Source organism: Micropterus salmoides, unplaced genomic scaffold (genome assembly GCF_014851395.1).
Source record: "Micropterus salmoides isolate LMB-PRFRI ecotype aquatic unplaced genomic scaffold, ASM1485139v1 Ms_hic_scaffold_19, whole genome shotgun sequence".
In the NCBI taxonomy this organism is placed as follows: Eukaryota; Metazoa; Chordata; class Actinopteri; order Centrarchiformes; family Centrarchidae; genus Micropterus; species Micropterus salmoides.
In genome coordinates, this window is record NW_024041039.1 from 15,464,138 (window position 1) to 15,486,033 (window position 21,896).

Below are 21,896 nucleotides of genomic sequence, written 5' to 3' on the forward strand. Positions count from 1 at the left end.
GGTTTTCATTTTGCCCTGACATTAAAAGGATTTCAAACTGTGACATCACACAAATGAGATGTCAACAAATCACAAAGGTCTCTCCTAATGGAAAACTAGTCAGAGTAATTGTTAGTGTAATGGATTTATTAGCACTTGTACCATGCATACCGATTAGATTTGTCGCCTGGATACAGTGAAAGAGACTGAAAAGAGTATTAAATGGAGATTACTGGCTGTGGACCCCACAAATTCAGTGTAAATAGAAATTGTTTTACTGGCACTTGACTGTCAACACAAATGCTAGAATTTGCAGTTGTGATTATGTCCAGGCACACTGCTGGGTCATGCAGGATGTTCACATTCATGTGTGTTTCTCAGGGGAGTTTGAGAGTTTGAGACCAGACCAGTTGTCATCACCCAGAAGTTCTTCTCCGTTCAGATTTGGGTCATTCAGAAGTCCTTCGCCTCAGAGACTGAAACGGGAAACATCTAGCATAAGTTCCTGCCCTGAAATGGTGGGACACACGGTGAGCGAGAAAAGAAAGATTTTCTACCAGACATGTTGAATATTTTGTACCCTACATTTCCAACACTGAACTCCTTCGCCTTTCAGGGAAATAAGGACAGAGAGAAGGGCTCTACAAAAGGTAAAATGTTTACTGTAATACTATAAATATGTATGAATATAAGCAAAATACTCCACTGCAAAGCTGTAATCGAGGCTATCTTCATGTTAAGTCAATGGCAAAACCAGGTTGTACTGAATAGACGAGAGAGCCCATAAACACAAACATAATAAACATGCCCACTGTTTCTAGGAAATGTTTCCTAAAGATTAACAGATCTATCTGTAGGACTTAACATGGAACTAGTTAATAATGCACTTAATTCAAGTCATTGCAAGTTAGAGTGTTTATCCTTAGAAAATGTTTAGATGGTCAGGATAAAGTGAAGCTAATGTCCAAAGGTGAAAAAGAAAAGCCCTCAGCATCGTTTATGACTCATACCAGAATCAAACGCTACATCGTGTGCGTCAGACTGATTGCTTTTACTACTTTTCTTCTTCATCCTCAAAGGAACATCGACAGCTATGAGTCGGCGTCGCGTGTCCTGCCGTGAGCTGGGTCGACCCGACTGCGATGGCTGGCTGTGGAAGAAGAGAAAGGACAGCAGCGTCTTCATGGCCCAGAAGTGGCAGCGCTTCTGGTTTGTCCTCAAAGGGCCCTCCCTGTACTGGTACACCAGCCAACAGGTGGGAATATACAGCCATTAATAAAAAAAAAAAAACATTTAATCTCTCCAGAACCAAAAGAATGACATAATATCACTGAAACACCCAGCCTCAAAGATGGTTTCATTACTGTTTTATAACTTATGTGTAGTATGTGTTTTAATATAGTACTGTGAGACTTTTATTATGTGCTAACATCCATTTTCTTTGAGTAGAGTCAGAAGTATTTAAATATTCATTTTGCATTGAATGTGCTTTTATTTCTTTCCTCAATCTTATTTAACTTTATTAAAATATGTTTGTATTTGTTTTTTCCTCAGGATGAGAAGGCAGAGGGTTTTGTCAACATCGCCAGCTATAGCATAGAGAGTGCTGGAGAGCACAAGAGAAAATAGTAAGCATTCAAATTGAATTAAAAATAAATCCTTTTTTTTTTTTTTTTTTTTTTTTTAGCATTTGAAACTTTTAGACTTAACTGGGTAGCTTGAAACAGTAGATTTATTGTCTCTGTGCACAGTGGATGATCTGTCTTATGTACGGGTTGCAGGAAACTGCAAAAAAAAAAAAGCCCTTTTCTCTCTATTTTAAAAAATAAACTGTTATAGGAAAAGCGCCTGTTGTATCTTATGAATTCATGGAATCTCTACTAACAAAATTATTTATTTTGCATCTGTGTATGTATATTCTCTCTCTCTCTCCACAAGTGTGTTTAAAATGTTCCACCAGCGATTTCAGAACTTCTTCTTTGCTGCTGACAATGTCACTGACATGAGCAAGTAAGTTGGACTGATTACAGACTAAGGCCTTGTTCAGCCTGTCTATGTTCTCTTTCTTTCTCTTTCCCCAGAACCTAAACTGATGGACTAAGACAGTTCAATAATGTTTAACCTCCAGTGCTACATTTCATACATAAATGACCAGTTCTAAAATGCACATGTTTGAAGAAAGACTTCATTAATTCATTTTTTTTGAAAGGATAAGCAGTTAGAGGCATTTAATCATACTCAGGATTGGTCTGCACTGCCCCCTACAGATGGCTTTTCAGGATTCTGTTTGACACAATGATGACTTTTGTTGAAAGTCAAAGCTGTAGTAGCCTAATCCTAAACATTTCTAAACAAAAATCGTATTTACTTTATTTGAGTTTACACGGCTTGTTATATTTATTCTGCAGGTGGATCAACTGTCTGATTTCAGCCATACAGAAGCATAAGAAGCTCCACAAAGGCCCAGATAGCGAAGAAGGTGGGGAAACATTCTCCTTATCTTTGTAATATATATTTGTATCATAATCACTAAAATTGATGCATTTGAATATGCATTTAGTTGTCTTCCTCACCCAAAATGTCTTATATAATCTATTTCACTTAACTTGCAGTTTTGGGGTACATTAATAAAATTGACTTAACTTGACAGCACAAATTCCATTCTTTATTAAGAGAATAACATTGCATGATGAGGTGTCCTGGAATAACGAAATAATGGGAAAGATTGTAGAGCTTCTTCCTCCAAGTCCTTTAGAAAACCTAACTGATCACAAGGTTGTTCATAAGAGGGGGAAAAATAACTACGGTCATCTGTTTTTTTAAAGATTGATTAAAGATTAATTCATGGTTATGATAATTTCACCAGATAGAGCCAATTGGTAACAAAGGATGAAGCTTAATTGCTGTTGCTATGGTTACCTGCAATTTATTATATCCCAGCAAGTCCTGCCACCCAGTTACATATCATCAAAAACGTCAGATGTGCTTCTCATTTTTATCTGTGTACCAAATGTTTTTTAATATACTATGATATGATGTGTTATGGTAATTTCATGAGTTTGACAACCTGTGTTTGTTTGTGAACAGAATGTTACAGCGAGACAGAATCAGAAAGCGAGATGTCACCTTCACCCCGCAGAAGAATCAAGGTCAGTACAGTTGGAGGTTTACACATGGGTGAACACGCAGCACACACACACACACACACATACACCATTTGGAGTACCAGTGGGATTAGTTTGTGTCTCATTATGTGTCATAGAAAGTGCAGTCCAACACTCTGCCTCGCCCCAAGGGGAAGACGAACAAGGTGCCATTACCGAGTCCTGTGACAGGGGGCAGCAAAGGAACAGGTTTGCACTGTATAACTCTGTCTCCACTCACTTCTTGCCTTCTTTGCTGCTTTCTTATTTTCTTTCTCAGTAAATAATTTATTTAGTCTGTGAAGACTCTGATAGATGTTTTAATAATTTGTGATTGGAAAAGTCATCCTAACCACGACATGTTGATTTCTTGGCTTTATCTTTTGGATATTTTGCACTGCCAAGTGTCGACAAATGGAGGGTTCACAACAGCTTCATTGTCAACCAAACCCTGGTTGAGAAACTGCTCTGTTTTGTATTTAATTCCATCTCTTTCATGTCTGTCCCTCCATCTTTACTTGCTCTTACTGTGCTTCCCTGTCTGTGTCTTGGTCCCTGTGAGAAGCCGGAGCTGTAGATGAGATGGGCATGATGTTAAACAACATAAAGGAAGGCGGGGTTTCTCTGATCGGTCACGAGCAGCCGAGTACTCACGACCACTTCAGGAAATCGTTCATTCGACGCAACAAGAACCCGATCATCAATGAGAAGGCGCACACGCTCCGGGCCTTGCAGAGCACTCTTAAGGTGAGCAGAAAAGTCATCCAGCTCATGGCTCAGGTTCAGCACAAGTCAACTACCTTCAATCTGCTAAATTTGTTGACTTCAGTAATTAATAGACAAATACAATTAATTTAGCATTGACCAATTAGAAATATTAATATTAAACATAATAATGCATTACATTCGTGTTTTCACAGATATTCAAAGCGCCTCTGGGGGCTCATCTCAATCACCCACAATCACTGTAGCATTTAATCAGTTCTTGAGTTACAAAATCCTATATTTTCTTGCTTTTGACTAAATTTTGCAACTTTAAACAACTGTGAAGTTATCAGGTTTAGATCAGGGTCATGTCTCTTGAGTTCAGCAAGTTCTACAAAGAAGAAAAATGTTTACCTATGAAACGGTCACACCTCTTAGTACGTTTTTTAATTTGATTCAAGGATATAATAATGAACCAAAATGAAATAACTCTTGTAGAGCAAGATTGTTCTCAGTAAGTTAGAGTCAGACAGATTCAAATTTGAGCGCATTTGCATGGTCGCTGAAACCCCTTTTACTCTTACTTAGGCCAAAGAGACAGAGCTGCTGCAGATCAACAAGATCTTAGAGGACTCTGATCTGACACCTTCAAAGTATCGTCAGTGGAAGGAGCACAACGAGGAACTAGTTCAAGAAATCGACAGGCTGGCCGCGCTCAAGGCCTCCAAAGGAGGGGACAACGCGGTAGTGCAGGACACGCCTACTGAGCAGGTTACCTTGGAAACTGTCGCTAAGGAGACAGCCACTGCAGACACAGAAGGCGCATACAGACTCAGACTCAGTGACGGCGAGCAGTTAGTGGATGCAGAGCTGTCTGATGTTTTCCTGGAGATCCCACAGGGCTCTCTGAGCACAGAAACCAGTCCGGTGTTAGAACTCTCTCTAGGATCGCTGCAAGACTCAATAAATAAACAGCTGAGTGAAATGGTGGAGAGCGGAGAAGCGGCCGAGAACTACTTCTACATTTAAGACCCCGCTGGAACATTCACGTCACTGGAAAGTTGTTCAATAGAATCAGACAAATGGAAGATGGGTTGCCATGCAGCCGTGTGAGAGAGGTGCATTTCATCTTGTCCTCTGCTGACATTCGCCCGAAAGGGTTAGCTAAATTGGCCATTAAATCAGCACTTTAATCAAGTACGTGAGTGAAATACATCAGTGTAGACTTGACTTGTAAATTCAGACCTAGACTTGCACACAACAAACAAAACAAAAGTGTACAACAGAGAAAAGAACAATTTCCTAAGTGTCAATCAGAGCTCAGTATGTATGTGTCTTGTTCTTCTAATAATAAAAACTGGAACTTTTCAATGTATTATAAGTCATGCCTTTTGTAATGTGATATGTAAATACAGTCAATATAAGTTGTTTATTGACATTACCTTAATAAAGGTATACATTTTGAATATTTTGTACATAATCTGCTGCAGAAACACTGTTCTAGCTCCTTGTTGGTCGAAGAGATTTGTGTTTTGTTGTTATTTTTTTTTTATCCTTCTTGGCCCTGTGGAGAACATTGTACTACACCACAATCATGGACTTGTGCATGTGAACCACATAGTAGATCTGTATGACAGCTCTGGGTTCAGTGTTCCTAATTGCCCCATGGAATCTGCCATTAATGCAGCAGGACAAATGAAGACTCCTCAAGCGCTGAGATGCCAGATGTGGCTCAGCTTCTTTTCACTGTAAAACTCATTGGCTTAATTAAAAAGGGAGCGTCATGGTTAAAGATGAGAAGATGGTTAAAGATCAGAATCGGGGTGTCTGAATAGGGAATGACTGACAGACCTTGATAAAGCAGATATTTTATTCATCATCATATATCATTTCTTTGCATTGTTTTATTTCTGTGGCTGTCTATAGTCATATGTGATTTAATTTGAAACACAAGTACAAGATTATAAAATGCACGCCTTTACATATGTATGTCCTCGTCAGTCTTTTGTGCCTGAATGTCAGTGCATCAAGGCTTTTATTTCCATCTTGCTCCTTGTGTGAGCCTACTTTAAGCTCGTTTGGTGAAGGTCACTTCACTGAATGGATATAATGTTTCATAACAGTGTGCTTTCTGTTTCATTTTCACATTAAATGTGTCCAAAGATTGTTAAAATAACAATATACATATACACTGGCCATTTCACTAAATGAGTGAATCCATTTCCCAAAATTTAAGATCAAGACTCGATCATTGGCTTTTTTTCCCGCTCTCAACCGTGGCACAGCAGTGACTCAGATTTGTGCTAAATTCACAATAGTGAACTCTTGGTCTCAACGAAATGTTCCACTAAACTGTTAGTCACTCACTGAATGACGCTGTTTTCCACTGATGAAAAAACTCAATTGTTCATTCTCTCACCAGATCATGATTTGTTCACATAACAGGGCTCTTTCTGCCAATTCACTAGGGTTACCTGGAGTGGCCTTGTCTGCTCTGTGTTGGCTATGATGATAGCTATGCCACTCAGCTTTGTGTGGAGTGAATTTGAATTACTTGAAATAGCCTCAGTTTGTATGGGGGCAGCAAAGACATACACATACAGTGTAATTAGTAAGTAAATGAGTAGTAAGCAAGAACAATATCAATATGTTTACATTTACTCTGTATAGGATGAATTATACATAATAATTGTTTTGTTCAATAGGGTCTATAAAAAAGCTTTTTATGATTTTACTCTTGATGTTATGTACTAGGACGCAGCATACAGTGATATATTGTTGAAATGTTTTATTCAATGCACAATACAACACACTTTAACAAGATAACACCAATAAATAATTTACAAAGAATAAACAACACCTGTTGGACATCCTCCTCCTCAAACATTTTTTCCTTCTCACTGTTCATGTTATAAAGTCAGATTATATCACATTCATTAGATGAAGGGTCTTTAGTGAAGGCATCATACTCTCATTTACTCTGACAGGTTAGGAAATTGGCATGTGTAATGTTCTTGCAGCACTCTGACTTCTATTTTTAAAAGTGTTTTTCATTGTTTGCAGTGATTCAATCAAGAAAATATTAAAAGAAGATTGCAAATCCATTTGGTGAAATTGATCCTTGATTGGTGTCTCCATTCCAGAGGACCATAACAGGAACAGAAAACTAGAAATCACAGAAGAAAACTAGAAATCACAGAAGAAATCTAACTGCATCTAAAGCAAGCCCGTCTGACTGTTCATATTTAAAGCCAAGTCCAATCTCACAGACATTTTTTATTTTACATACACAGTTTTGTTCTGACACAAAGAATGTCATGTTTCTTGCTAACAGTACAAAGGCATGGCTACACTGTAAAAGGCAGCACAAAGACATACATGTTGAAGGCAGCAGGAACTTAAGTTCTTTTCAACCTCGTTGAACTCAATCAATCTGTAACAGTCTTTGTATTCTGTGATTCATCACTTTGTTTTTCACACCCGAAGATTATGTTTCTGTCTATGTCAAGGGGCAATTACATCCATCATGTTCATACCTGACATTAGAGTCTATTAACAAGGTAGTGGCAATGTCCCGTGGTTCACAATCATTTATGAAATGACTAATTTCATTAGTTGGCAGATTTATTAGCTGATAAGTTAGAAGTGACTTTAAAAAGTGCTCAAAAGTTTGAGGTTCATATTCTAACAGCTGACTTCATATATGTCCGTGTCTGGTTTGTTGGTAATCTCTGGACATGAGCGACACGCAGGGCAGGCAGGTAGCTCTGAGCAGGACGGACAGGTCGGGCATCTTGGTCGTTTGAAGCTGAACAACAGAGCACTGCCTCCAAGCACCTGTAAACATGAACCCAGCCATCCAAAGTAGAGCGAGCCGGCTGGGTGTAGGGTGAGGAGGGGGAACCTGGGGTTATTGATGCCTTGACTTGGATCTGCCATCCCCAGTCTTCCAAGGTTGTGGGTGTACACCCCAAGAGCAGTCAGGCTCAGCAGCCCGGACATCACCACCAGGAGTCCACCTGTAGCTGCTACACCTCTCAGAGGTATATCTGTCCAACACCTGACCCCAATACATGCCAGGACAATGCCAAAGCCACACAGGAGCAATGAGGTCAGGACCAAACCTTGTGCCAGGCGAACCCTAGGGTCTCTCTGGTACGGACCTGCCACAGGCCAGCACTGCTTCAGTTCTGAATGCTCCACCTGCAGGCAGCTCTCCCAAAGTCCATCCGAGCGCAGTAAGAGCAGTGCCTCCGCTGACCCGGACCTGACCCCCATCCCCTGACCTTTCACTCCTGACCGAAGAAGTGACCCCAACCCTGCCATGCTCAGACGCGCCTGTCCCTCTCTCCACTGAGGTGTAATAGCGGCAGTGAAGACAAGGACCAATCCCAAAGGGGCGAAAACAATCCCCATCACCATGGAGGCTGGAGTGTGCATCATAAGCTGTGCGAGCCTGATTCTATACAAAACTCTCAGGACAAATAGCTCATTTGTTTTCTGTAAAAATAAAACATATCAGCTGCACAGTACCTCTGCTGAATGGGAGTATTTTCCAAAAGAAAGATGGCAGTGGCTGCTGCTCCTCCAGACAGGGATGCTGTTTGTTATTGTCATATGTTGGTGTCGTGGGACCCGTCAGAACGGGTGGATCTAAATCCAGTCACGTTTCACAAATGTCTCCTTTGACCAGACACTGCAGATCTGTGTCTGTAAAGAGACAAAGAACATAAATATCTGAATCTTTCTTTCCCAAATACATATAAATCAGCTGTGTGCAAAAAGCAAAGACAGTCAGTACAACGATCAGAACAATAAAAGTTCAACACCATAAATAGAACTCCACGCATTACCTCTTCATCGAAAACTCTCCTCTCTTTTAGCAGCAGACTCTTCATTCTGACTGTGTGAGTGAAAGAGAAAGATTCAGTTAGAGAGCGGGGTGCTGCACGTTGGCTCAGAGAGACGGAGAGAGAGATATGAGAAATAACAGAAGTGTGAAGTCTAGCAGTATACAGAGCGCTATAGCAGCTGGAGAAAGCAGAGGGAGGCTTGGCTTCACTGCTCTGGCGCTGGACAGGAACAGCCTGAACGGTGCCTGTCTCTGTTGCTAGGATACAATAACCTGGCCAGTGTGCATGACAGTGTGTGTGTGTGTGTGTGTGTGTGCGTGTGTATGTGGAGCTTTATTTACCACAAGACAAAGCTAGACTCCTCTCTATGAGAGCTGATTGCCTATGTGTACACAAATGTTGCCATAATTAAGTGTGTGTTTGTGCATGTGTGAGCAAGTGCGTGTGCGTGTTCGTGTGTGTGTCTCTATGTGTGTGTAGGAGGGTGTGTTGTTGACGCTGCTGTTTGCTCAAAGCCTAAGGATTGATGGCCAGCTATGACCTTGGAAGAATTCAGTCGAGTTAGTAATTATGTCAGGCTAGTGTCTGAATGCAGAGCGAGTCCATCTACAGTGTCTCAGCCCGGAGGAGGAAGAAGGAATGCCCTCTGGGACATCACAATTTGAACATGTGATTGACTCATGCAGACAAGCACACACACACACACACACACACACACACACACACACACGCAATCACAAGCAGCAGTAATATGACTTCCTTATTGCGGAAAACCACCCTTGCTTCATTTTCCTCAGCAGGTGTACCAGCATTACAGATGTCACAACCACTCACAAACTTTTCAGTAGAAATTTTAAAACAAAAACTCAATGCAATGAGGCCACTAATAAACCCAATCACTTACAAACTGTTGAGCTGTAATGACTAGAATATTTTACACAGAAGGATCATGGGCTGTCAACATAAAAATATAAATGGGCTGCTAATGTCACTTCTTTGTAGCAAAAAGAAGGGGAAAAAAACATATTGGACCATGGATATGAATGGCACAACCCCTGTGAAAACGGAGAAAAGGATTAATAAAAGCATATTGGTAACATATTGGCGAAACATACAATAAATAATCTGACTAACTAATGTATTTTGTTAACTGAAGCAGGTTCAGTGTATGGATGATGGTGGGAAATGTTTGCAAGCCAAATGTCAGCTTCTATTTCTTTTGGTGCATTATGTATGTTCAGCTTACATGAGCCATATTTGTAAATTTGACCTAATCAGTGACAGAATATTTCAGTTCTGGAAATGTCACTGGAGGGCTGATGAGATTTAGCTGGAGAAGACGGGTCAATAATTAAGGTAATGGGAAATCTCATTTTTGAAAAGATCAGATACAAACATTGAGTATCAGCCAAAGAACAGTCAAGAATTTACTAATAAAAGATTTACTTAAAGATTATACAAGAATATATCATACCAGAGGTGATTAGACTAGGCTAATATAAAATAAAAACATTCAATAAAATATTGTGTTTTCAAAAGATCCAAGTGAGTGGAGTGGAGTTTCACAAACACATACCTGTCTTCGAGTGTCATCTGTGTCTAAAATTATACGGCAACGCTGTTATAAAAAATATGGCAGAAATTCCTGTTCGGCTACAAGACGAGAAAGAGAGGCCTGACCCAGCTGTCAGGACAATCTCTGCATTTGGAGTGAATTAAATAGGTTTAACAGTCAGCTGCATCACAAAGTACTTGGTAAAAAAAACATTTTAGCCAGATCACGTCCACTTTTGATGCTAAAATTATAGATGCACTACAATAATAACAATAATACAATAATAACAATAATCATGCCAAAAGCTGTTCCTGCCAAGTCCATTCATTATTGTCTGTTACTGCAATGATTTCAATGCAGTGACTTCACTAGATGCTTGGTTTGTTTTGATGCGAACACAGCAAGGGGGAAGGTATGGAAACACCTGCAGAGAGGCACAACATTGAGGAGGATACTTGTAAGTCGTCATGAATTGAAAATGATTAACATACTGTAGGTTATTAATAGCCCAAACACTTCTCTCACGCAGGCACATTTTGAGCGAATGAATGCACAACACACACACACACACACACACACACACACACACACACATACACCATGGCCATGTAGTCACAGTCACTTACCATTCAGGAGGGGTTGTGGAGATCTCAATGCAGATCCCTGGCTGCTGTCATCTGAATGGCTAACATTTCTCTCTCTGGCAGCAGATGTTGCAACCACCTCTTCATTATTCTCGCTCTCTCTTTTTCTCATCTGTCCATGCAGCACTCCCCCCACGATCTCTCCTGCCTCCTAATTTTCTCTGTCTTCTTGTCTCTCATTGTCCTTGTGTCTGTCTCCTTTGTGTCTGCTTGCTTTGCTGCCTCCTCTCAGCGTGTGCCTCTCTCTTTGACTTGCTGAAGGATGTCTGGTTAATATCTAGGACAGAGTGCCTCTCTACTTTTCCGTGTCAGTGCCACCAAATAGGGAAAGGCAATGAGCTTTTCTGTATATGCAAACACTTCAAAACGTTTGTGCCTATTTCGGAGCACACGGAGGTGTTAGAAAACCATTAATTTTACATTTATCTGACGCTTTTATCCAAAGTGATTTATAATTGCTACATGTCAGAGGTTGCACGTCTCTGGAGCAACTAGGGGTTAAGTGTCTTGCCAAGGGCTTACCACAACGTGATTAGTTTTTGCTTGCTTCTTTATCTGCATGTCAGAAAAACAGACCAAACCCCTCTCATGCAGCTGAGATTCATGCTTTTGTTTGATCTGTATAGAGAGCGGGTAGCAGTTGTAATTGAGCACACACACAGGAAGCATCTCCTCCTTATCTGTTGTTTGTTCCAATAATAATTGATCCTGGCAGAGCTGCAAATGGCTGGCCTTTCAGTCAGATATCAATGCACAATAACTATAAATAATAACAGACAGACACAAAACCTGTCATGCATTTCCTTTATTTTCTTACAAAAGAGGCAAGGTACTATTAATACAACCAGATTTGCCATGCTATAATAATGAAATATCTTGGGGATACACGTTAGTTTTGAAATGATGTGTAACGTATAAGGGGAAAAAATCCTTTAAAAAAAAAATTTTTACACAAACACACACATACTCTGAAAGTCCTCCAGCAGGCCTTATGGTTTGGAGGGTTTGAACTGTTTCCAGGAAAACTCTGTGGTTATGCTATACGGTCAGGAAATGTCCACTGCTTTCAGCTAAATGATGGCCAAGACTAACTCTTGAGTGGGTGGAAATGTCTGACTTTAGGTTCTCAATTTAACCCAGTGTTGGGCCATTGTAGTCGTGAAACTAACAAGAACCTACAGGAAGATACTTATGGCAGTGAAAAACACCAGTAGTAGGTTGTGGGGTGAGCAAATGCACCATTGGGTCTTGTAGAAGAAATGATGAGTACATTGAAAGCAGCAAGAATAGCAACCTCTGAAAATGCTGAATAAAACACTGTACACAAATCATGCACAGAGCTCTGTAAAAAAATTGAAATACATAGCAATTCATGGAAAATGGATTGCGGCATGCACATGGCTAGTTTATACAACACTGTCATATTAAAATCTATTTACATTATATATGTACACACTGTTCATCATAATTGCTCTTACGTTACAATATTAAATTCAAATAAAAAATAAAAAGAACTGGGATGAGTGGTATTTACAAAAATCAAGAAACGGTTTGACGTTTTCTACTTTGGTTGAGGTTGGAAAAACTGGAAGTCTCTTCAGTCCAGTCCTCTTACTGGCAGTCCACAGGTTACATTGTCTTTGATGGGGCAGTGCTTTTAACAGGCATGTTTTCTAACTGGCAGCGCTGATTTGTTACATCCTTCAATAGAGCAGGTAGCTGATTGGATTCTCATACTTCAATGAGAGTGACCTGGAACTGACCACCGACGACCTCGGACATCTCAATGAGGAAGGCTGACTGGTTGGTGTAGTGTTCAATGATGTTGTCGTCCATGTTTACAAAAATCCTGAAGAGAGGACAGGCAAAAACAAAAAAAGGTTACCTCAGAGATCAGGATGAAAGAAATCTATCAGTGATGCACAGAAAGTGGGCCAAATCAAAGTGCATGAAACCTGTTTGAATAAAAACAGATTCTTCTTCAAAACTAGGACACGCAAATTGGCTCTAAAATGTGTTGTGCTCTATTTTTCACTCAAGTGTGACATAAACAACAGGTTTCTTGTTTGGTTGAACACATCATTTGTTTAGAGGAAGCTTCTCGGACGAAAAACACAGTGGCTGTGTATCTACTGCATCAGTAGGGGTAATGAATCAGGTCACTCTTTTCTTCCTCGCCAACACTAACACTAACCTTTGAGCCCTTAAAGCTTTAATGACTGTACTAACCATCAGCTCATGCATTCTGCCTGCAGGTCAGGGCTGATTGAAGACAAGAGCAGAGGGAGGGAACTGCGGGGAGAATGTAACCTAACCTGTTAGCTTAGCTGCTCCCGCTGAAGTGATGCCAGCAAGAGGCAGGAAAATCACCCAAAGGTGTTTCAGTCTCTGTCAGGAGATCTTATTAACATCTCGAGAAATGCCCACTGATCTATTTTGTTATTTTACAGGAAGTGACCCAGACTATTGTCAGTTTGAAAGCTATTGACTGTGTGAGATCAATGCATTGTGTTTTTGGAAGTTCTGCTAACATACTTGTCCTTTAAAGCCACCTTAGCTATTTTGATAATTACTTACTTAAAAGCAGATCTTTGTGAACCATCAGTCATGAAGAGAGGCGCTGACCTTTTCGTTACAATTAGAGTACCTCCTTTGTTTTATCAAAATATCTTTTGAGGAAATTAAAGGCATTGAAGTCCTTAGTTTTTTTGTTAGACACGGCACCACTCTAAAGCACCCAAATGTGAGAGTTTAAAAAATGATCTCAACTTAATGAATAACCATCAGCTTCTGACTGCAAGCCTCTGAAGCGTTCAACGTTACCACATATCTCTTTCACAACGGAAAAACTTCCTGATGCATAGATGCGAAGAGATTAGGAAAACATAAATAATGTACAACAATTGGTCACGATGACGCATCTGTAAGACTTTTGAAATCTTTTCTTCCTCCCTCACCTGTCTTCTTTTTGGAGGAGCTACAATTAACACATTCCAGCAGGCCCAGCCAACTAACCTACCTACCCAGTCTGTCAACATGAGCTTCCTTAATGAATAGAGGATGAGATTAAAACCACAAAACTAAGCCCTGAGTTTATGAAAATCATCTGTTTCAAATTAACTAATTTAATCCATTTGGGTGTTGTTGTATAATAACATTAGGCATACCTAAGAAACAACAAGACACTCACCCTCTCTTGCATTTCTTGTAGATTTTCCCAATGGTGTCTTTTTGCATACCGTACTTTTCTGAAACCTGAGGAGGTAAAGCAATATGAGGTGACAGTTAGCATGATCTCCTGCTGAAAGAAAGATGATATACTTGAGAGATAACGTACAGTAAAGTTAACACTATGAGAGCACGATGTGTGAGTTGGTGGAAAAGCACCAAAGAGAAATCAGGATTATTCAGGAATGTGTTTATGAGTGTTTGAAGTCAGTGTGTTACTTACAGCTTCTCGTAGGCCTGACAGCGTTGGTGTGCTGAGCATGAGCGCATCAAACACCTCTTCAGCGACTGTCCTCACGTACAGCAGAACTATTGGAAGGCAAGAAAAAGATTAACGTTTAGCATATAAGTTAAGAAAAGCTCATTGGCATATTATTGATCTTTGCATTATTTTTTTTTTTTAAATATTAGACTTTTTGGTTTTCAATGTACCTCTTTGAGGGTCTTCTCTGCGGGCTTGCTTGCTGGATGGAGAGCAGTTTTTATCTCTGTCTTGATACGATCTCTTCATAGAACTCCTTGGAAAAAACAGAGCAGACGGTCACATTAGATTAGCCACATGCGTTTATTCATAAATAAAATAACCGGTTGTGATGGACAGCTATTAATGCAGCCTTGTGTTTCCTTTCTATGCTTACCTTTCGATCTCGTCCATGGGAGTGGCCTAGAGAGACAGAGAGAACAAGAGGAGACCGGAGATCAGATTAGACACCACTCCACTGATAAAAACATTGCTTAATGCCCCCCCTTCCCACCATTGTTTGTCCACAATACCTTCAAAAAGGAATGTTATCATTACTTTCAGACTGAATTTCCCATAACCTCTAACAGAACAATGTAAGCGTGGACACTGATGGGGAGACACAGATAGGACCTTCCTACGCTTTATCATACTGGCCAATCATAGATGTTTTCCGCCATAACCTTTCATAACAGACTGTGGTGCATTGCATTATTAAGTCATTGTGTAATTGCTGTTTTTTTGGTCTTCAGTTTTACTCACTGTTAATCGGGCAAACTGGGGAAGCATTTCCTCTATACACAAACACACACACTCCCCCTGTCTCTCTTTCTCTCCCTCATACATTTCAATCTAGACTAAATGGTGTGGGAAAACTGGCCTGTCTGAACATCACCCTTGCCTCACTGTTTTTACAAGTGTGTGTGTGTGTGTGTGTGTGTGTGTGTGTGTGTAAAGGAGAATGAGGGTGGCGCATACTGCATGTCAGGTGTCTTGTGTGCAGTTGCACCAGGTGTGAGAGCCCCCATAGCTTAATCTCAGTGTCAGTAGCTGTAGCAGCTTGTATCTTGCCCGGTTTCGACTCCAATTAGCTCATCTGATCTTTCGCCTCACTTTCGCTGACACCTCCCCTTCCCACCCCACTTTTCCCCACTACATACTTTCCCACAGTTTTTTCCTGCCTCTCTCGTGCCTATCCGATCGCCTGCAGGGATGCAGTTTTTGGGAACATGATTCGCTCAACACAGGAGGAGTAACAAAATATAATCAAAGGGGGACCTACTATGCGTTGTAAGCAGGAGAGGTGTGTTTCTGGAATGAAGAGAACTGGCTGGGTGACGTGGTCATCCAGGGTTTGGAAGAAGGTGCAGTCACTGCCCATGGAACTGGTCACCAAAGACTTGTTGGCTGGAAACAAAAGCAGGACGGTCCACGATGTCAGAACACACTCTCTGAAGGCTGTGTTTATATGCTGTATTTATTTTTGGAGGGTAAAATGGTATTTAAGTTGCGCTGTCTGTTTGCAACACTCACTGTTAGCATCGTTCTTTCCTCTCCTTTTGCTTCTCTTTCTCTCCTCATCACGCATCTTCCTCTCTGCACCCTGAAGACACACAATCACAGTTGCAACAACTCCACAAATGCCAGATTTAATTTATGTGTGTGTGCATGTGTAAGAAAAGAAGGAAGTGAAATGACACAAGTAACGTACCTTATCACAGAAAATCTTGACCTGGCAGGCAGCTCTGTGTAGGAGCTGGTTGGTTCCTGAGCTGAAATCATAAGTGTCAATCTGGATGTTTAGAGGCAGGCCTTTCACTCCCTTCTGAGATGAGAAGTCTGTGCTCAGGGAGTTGATGCCAATGTACACCTGTAGAGGAATAGGAGTAGGTGTTTTAAGCACATCATGTTGGCATCATGTTTTTGTACATAATAATAATAATATTAGCTCTATTTGTGCAGCACTTTCCAATGCAGGTAACAAAGTGCTGTGCAATAATCACTGCAAAACATAAACACGTCATTTACAACAATTAATATGTAAAACATAAACAAGTCAATATGGAATTAAAGGAAAAATACATTACGCATAACACAGTGAAAGCTATTTTGTACATGTGTCACAGTAGAGACACAATGACTGACTGGTTTGAGAGAAGTATGCCAATGAAAAAAAAAGGAAGAACTTGGAGCCATTCACAACACACTGACATGTTTTTAGAGTGAGCCTTGCTTTGATATGAAAATAGGTTTGTTTGTTGGTTTAAAGATTCTTCTTCATCTGCTCAAAACAAAACATCTGCTGCTCTCATTTTTTCCTGTCTTGAAAGAGAGACACGCTTCACTCTGTCAAAGAGTATGGTCTACACCTGCTCTATTTGAAAAGTACAATGAGATCACTTTTGTTATGAATTGGCACTATATAAATAGAACTGAGTTTAATTTAATAATTAATTAATTTAATTCTGTCCTCCTCGTTTTTCCTTCTTTTTTTTAATCATTAAATGCACAGTGTTAGACCTCTCTATCCTTACATTATCTGCTGATAGTTTCCTTTTCCCTTCTTCCACAGGCAGCAGGTTTGGTGGCCCCACCTCTGCACCTTTGGGCCACAGAGAAGCTCTATTAAGTTGCCGTGGCTCTCGCCTGCTGTTGTGACAGGAGCCTCAGGGCCAAACACATTTCTGGGATTCCTCCCCTCCCTCGCCAGCCACTCCTTCTACCTTTCCTCTCTTTTCTTCTAAATCTTCCACCTGTTCTGTTCCTTCTCTCTTCAGAGAACCGGCCTTGCAGAGCCACGTTATGTAAAAATATCTACGCCTTCTTTTTTTAATGATAGTGTGTTTACCTTGGCCTCTTCATTGGGGTTCCAAACAAAGGAGAGAGCGTTGAAAGCCACCTCCTCTACGTTGCTAATGCCGCTGAACACTTCTTTGTAGTCCGCTATAAAAGAAAAACTTTTTTTTTAAATATTCTTTTAATAATCTTTTCAGGTTTTTAATTATGTAAGAATGACAGGTTGATTCTTTTAACACATGACAGACAAGTGACAGAATCTTTCGCTTTCATGTCCTTGGTGTAGGTGTCTGTGTTCAGGTGTACAGCGACGTATGTTTATTTTTCATGTGTGAAAAACATACCGATGTCAATGACCCTCTGCTTGGCAGTTGGCTGGCGCGCGTGCCAGTGATTCCAAAAACGGAGCTGCATTTCTGGGCTCTTGTCATTCTCAAACACAGCCATCACCACTGTCTGGAGTGGAGAAAGAAAAGTGACAGAAAAGCAGATAATTAGATACATTTGTCAAGCTGAATGTAATTCTGTCACCAGCTTACATTTCCAGGACTGGCGAACGTTTCATTTGTCACGCCAAATCCCCCTTTTCTTCTCACATTGTCACCAGTTATTTGCAGTGAGCGGGTGTGTGTTTGTGTGTTTTTGTCCTCTGATTTGCTCAACAAAGAAAAGGGTTGTCACCTATATATTAAAACCAACCCCCCTTGTCCACTGCTCTTTTCCCCCTCACACTCTGCTTGTGTCAAACGGAGTTGAGCTGAACCCCGCTGCTCTCTGGCCTCATTACACCAACGCAGGATTAATTATACAGGGAAGGACACTGTCATTTTAAAGGTAGTGTGCAGGGTGTCAGCAGGGAATTAGTCACCGAGAGGCAGGCTCCAAGGGAGGGACAGATTTTTGGGAAGGGTTGGCTTGGTAGCACGCAAAGAATTCATGTGTTCATGGGCCCATGGAAAAAGCCTGAAGGGAAGGATGGCAATTTGCACAATACACATTTTTTTTTAAGTTAGCTACACATAGAAAAACAAAACAGAGACTCAGAGAGAATCATTTCTAAAATTTAAAAAATATGGTCCTTGCTTTCCTGACGATGTCTCACCTTGACTTTGGTGGCATTGAGGCAGGCACTGTTGTCCACTCCTTGGAGAGTGATGGGGTAGAATTGGCCCTTGTTCAGGTAGACCATGGGCAGCTCATTGGACTTATATGTAGAAGCAAGGGGAGCTCCCAGGGAAAACTGAAAGTCACTCCTGAATCTCTCTGGTGGGGAGCAGGTGTAGGAGCCCGAGTACACAGGGCTGGACTGGTCCTCGGTAAAGGGATCGCTGTAGGGAAGGGTCTAAAATCCACAAAATCACACAGGGACATTTATTAATAAATGCAATAAGGAGAGGCAGGCAGATGGTAATGACAAATAAAAGAGGACCTACATGGGGAAACAGGGATTCAGCTTTCAAATAATGACACTTACCTCAGTGCTGTGGTCTGGGAAAGCACTGGGCTCTGGCCACTTCTGCAGCAGGGAGTCAAATATGATATTGAGTTCCTGCTTGTCGTAAGTGTCAGCTACGACACTGGTTAGGTTGGCGTAGGTGTCTGAGGTGTTGGGAACAGAGCTTGGCAGGGAGGTGGGATGTTTGGAACCCACAACCTCTTGAGGACTCTCTGAGAGGAGCTTCATGATGTTGGCAGACCCCTCCAATGAAACAAAGTCACTGCTGTTGGTTGGATTCCTGGCGGGGTGAGGTAGGGTGGGGCGGGGCGGGCAGGTGGGAGGAAATAGAAGGGAAAAAGAGAGCTGATTAATTACAAAAGGAAAGCCACTTTTGTGAGGTCAGCATGACTTGGTAATACTCCTCCTAAGTGTAGAGAGAGATGGGAAACAAACAACCTTAAAGAACCAACTAATTGTAGTGTGTCTTAATAATAATAACTTGATTTATATGGCGCCTTTCACAAACCCAAGGACGCTTAACAAACGGGGGGGGGGGGGGGGGGGATAAGGTGTGAGGCCAGGGGAGATTAAAGCCCATAGGCTTCAGTGAAGAGGTGTGTTTTAAGCTGTTTTTAAAGGTTATTAGAGAGGAGGCAGAGCAGATGGCAAGAGGGAGCTTGTTCCAGAGTGTGGTGCACTGACACAGAAGGCTCTGTCACAAATGTCCGGAGCCTGGAATTAGGGACAGCGAGCAGGTCCTTGTCAGAGGACCGCAGGGACCGTGACTGAGTGTAGCGATGGAGTAGATCTGTGAGGTACTAAGGTGCAAGTCCATGTGGTCCAAGTCCATGTAAGGAGAGTGTTGTATGTCAAACATTACAGAACATTACAGAAGCTTGCAGAGAGCCTGTGCAAACATGCAACAGTGAGCAAAAGCACTTCTTGTGTCCAAACTCTCTCAGCACACATGGCTACTGCAATGTGAACTCGCTGGTGTGAGTCTGGGTGGGTACTATTTGTCTCTTAATCCTACTTTTTTCCCCTTCTCTGTGTTTCTCTGTTGAACGTGTTTGAGAGGACAACACTGCGCCCCAACAATAGCCATTTCTCACTCACCTAACAAGAAGTAGGAATGGAGGAAAAACAACTGTCTGTCTGCCTGTTGGGAAACTCTTTAAGCAAGGCAGAGTGGATGATAAGAGAGGATAGACGGATGGCAGGACTGGAGAGGTAGACACTAATCCCTCTGACTATGTTTGACTTGAGGATTACCCATTCACCTGTTTATGACCTCCCAAAGTCCTGCCTTTCTCTTTCTGTATTAACACTCTCTCTAATACATTTTATCCAGCTACAACCGGGGAACATTTAATAAAAAATTTTTAATGAATCTGCTGCAACCAATAACTTTTTGGTGGATTTATGTGTTTCTTACCTCTCGGTTTTGCAGATGTTGCCAGCGCGGTTGCAGGTAGCAATCTTCTGCTCTTTCTGGCTCTGGAAAAAAAAAGTGATCAGAGTGAGAACGTTAGAATTAATCTTGGGGTTAACATTAAGTTATGTTGGGTTTCTAATTACTCATTGCGCATTATCTACCTTGCACTGTTCATAAAGCATGGTTAAGGCTGCCAGGTCATCTCCTGGGTGGAGTCTGGGTTTGGAGTGGTTTGGCTCGGGGACAGGGCTCTCCAGGTAGGACCAGGATTCCATGACGTGGTTAGTGTAACGGTTATAGTTGAAGTTCTCGCTCTGAAAGACCAGTCCCAGAGTCCTACAGACAAGAGGAGAGAGTTGAGAGTGACTGATTAGATTGACAGTTTGATCGGCAAATTCAGATATACACAAAAAGACAGAAATGTAGAATTATCTTGCGAACCGAAAAGTTAAATAAATGGATTCAAATATTTTAGATGCTTTCTTCTTTCTTACAAACAGCCTTTGACAGAGTGAGAGCAAGCTGGAGTTTAAACGTAGTGCCTGAGCCTCAGGGCACTGCACATACTTGCCCCTGAGCGTGGATGGTTTCGATTACCAAACCGCAGAGCTGAGTAACATCTCTCAGAACCAATGGTGTGAAAAAGGTTTAAAAAGCCAGGGGCCACCCACTAACAAGCTCCCCTCCATGCTCATATCTTGAATCCTGTATACATTTTCTTATTTGCAAAGATCTTAAAAGAGATGACAAGATTTTCTTACTAAGTAAATAGAAACCCACAACCGTAACTGACTAATGGAAAAAATGCCTGGGATTCTGAGGATTTGATTTGTTTGGAAAGACTCGCAGTTACATTGGACTGTAAATATTCTGCCTACCGGGATTAAGGCCTCCTTGTAGTTGATCTGAAGTAGCTAATGAACAAATATCTGCAGTTTACTCTGGATAAACAGCAAATTAAATGTGCTGACAGGAGGGAAAGACCACACTAGCTTACAACCACAATAGACCCAAAGCTTAAGTAGAAATCCAGTGATTTCTCGTAAGGATTACTGAAAGAGGACTGAATTTTGTATTTTAATACCATACCTGGAAAGCTAGAAATGCTGTATTAAAGCATGATATAGTGTACATTTTAACTTTTGTCTTGACACAGGATTAAAGTCTGCTTGCTTGATATTTTGGTTACATTATAAAAACTAAAACAGTACACCTGCTCTAAGATGCACCTGTCTCTTCTCCTCACAAGCAGCAGCATCATTGAACAACACACAACTCTTTAGTTACTCTCCATTTCATTCTAAAACGCAGCCAAGTGCAGATGTTTTTAGACACACACAGAAGGGGGGCTCGTGTCTAAGGTTTCGCCTTTATGTAATTCAATGCATTACATGCTGTCATTGCCCTCTGTCTCTGTCCAACACCCCAAGAGGAGATTCTTATTTCCCAGTGTCCTTTTGTGCTCTGTGGCTCCTAGGTTAGTGACAACACAAGCTGAAACAGACCCTCTACAACCACAGACCAAGCTGTGTATGTGTGTCAAAACTATCCATATCAATTTCCCCATGCAAACACTCCCTTGTAAAAAGGTGTTTTTTCACATGGGGGTCTCATTGCAAATAGGAAGAAGGGGGGTTATGTCCCCCAGACTGGGATCCAATAGGAAGTATTTACTGTATTACACAAAGTCTATCCATCTTTTAGACAAAAAGCACATTTTGAGAAAGGAATCCTGATACAGCATATACTTTTAGCCAAAATACCAAAAAAGATCCTCACAGAACTTACTCAGTCTCTTTGGTCATGTCTCCAATCCAAGTGGAATAGGTTCCTTTAATTTCAACTCCTCGCTGTTTCTGCGTCAGTGAGTCTATGAGTC

The 21,896-nt window shown here is 41.1% G+C and overlaps 3 protein-coding genes across 3 annotated transcripts in view; 1 reads left to right on the forward strand and 2 right to left on the reverse strand.

Moving 5' to 3' along the window:
• cnksr1 (connector enhancer of kinase suppressor of Ras 1) overlaps positions 1–6,695 on the forward strand; it is a 26,954-nt gene extending 20,259 nt beyond the window's left edge. The window contains exons 12-21 of the mRNA XM_038729167.1: positions 361–509; positions 596–629; positions 1,059–1,234; positions 1,534–1,607; positions 1,918–1,989; positions 2,388–2,458; positions 3,067–3,128; positions 3,242–3,332; positions 3,688–3,869; positions 4,416–6,695. Of these exons, the coding sequence (XP_038585095.1) occupies positions 361–509; positions 596–629; positions 1,059–1,234; positions 1,534–1,607; positions 1,918–1,989; positions 2,388–2,458; positions 3,067–3,128; positions 3,242–3,332; positions 3,688–3,869; positions 4,416–4,856 (1,352 nt within the window). The 3' untranslated portion in view covers positions 4,857–6,695. The remainder of the gene's footprint in view (positions 1–360; positions 510–595; positions 630–1,058; positions 1,235–1,533; positions 1,608–1,917; positions 1,990–2,387; positions 2,459–3,066; positions 3,129–3,241; positions 3,333–3,687; positions 3,870–4,415) is intronic.
• Positions 6,696–7,085: 390 nt separating this feature from the next.
• On the reverse strand, positions 7,086–10,983 carry cldn23l (claudin 23-like). Its single transcript, XM_038729173.1, has 3 exons — positions 10,862–10,983; positions 8,681–8,730; positions 7,086–8,537 (listed from the first exon to the last, which is right to left on the reverse strand). Exon 3 carries the CDS (start codon positions 8,268–8,270, stop codon positions 7,512–7,514), a length of 759 nt encoding a protein of 252 aa, XP_038585101.1. The 5' UTR covers positions 8,271–8,537; positions 8,681–8,730; positions 10,862–10,983; the 3' UTR covers positions 7,086–7,511.
• Positions 10,984–11,666: 683 nt separating this feature from the next.
• Positions 11,667–21,896, reverse strand: grhl3 (grainyhead-like transcription factor 3). The gene is made up of 15 exons (XM_038729891.1): positions 21,806–21,896; positions 20,179–20,353; positions 20,018–20,079; positions 18,619–18,880; positions 18,247–18,486; positions 17,489–17,600; positions 17,197–17,291; positions 16,060–16,218; positions 15,882–15,951; positions 15,631–15,755; positions 14,746–14,771; positions 14,540–14,625; positions 14,331–14,416; positions 14,070–14,134; positions 11,667–12,728 (listed from the first exon to the last, which is right to left on the reverse strand). Exons 1-15 carry the CDS (start codon positions 21,820–21,822, stop codon positions 12,611–12,613), a joined length of 1,698 nt encoding a protein of 565 aa, XP_038585819.1. The 5' UTR covers positions 21,823–21,896; the 3' UTR covers positions 11,667–12,610.

Coding starts and splice junctions, on each gene's coding strand:
- grhl3 (XM_038729891.1), bottom strand. Junction 17,292..17,488: donor GCAGAGGGTCATTGACATCG/GTATGTTTTTCA, acceptor TTTCTTTTATAG/CGGACTACAAAGAAGTGTTC. Junction 12,729..14,069: donor TACAAGAAATGCAAGAGAGG/GTGAGTGTCTTG, acceptor TCCTCTCTTCAG/GATTTTTGTAAACATGGACG.
- cldn23l (XM_038729173.1), bottom strand. CDS start 8,270: ATGATGCACACTCCAGCCTCCATGGTGATGGGGATTGTTTTCGCCCCT.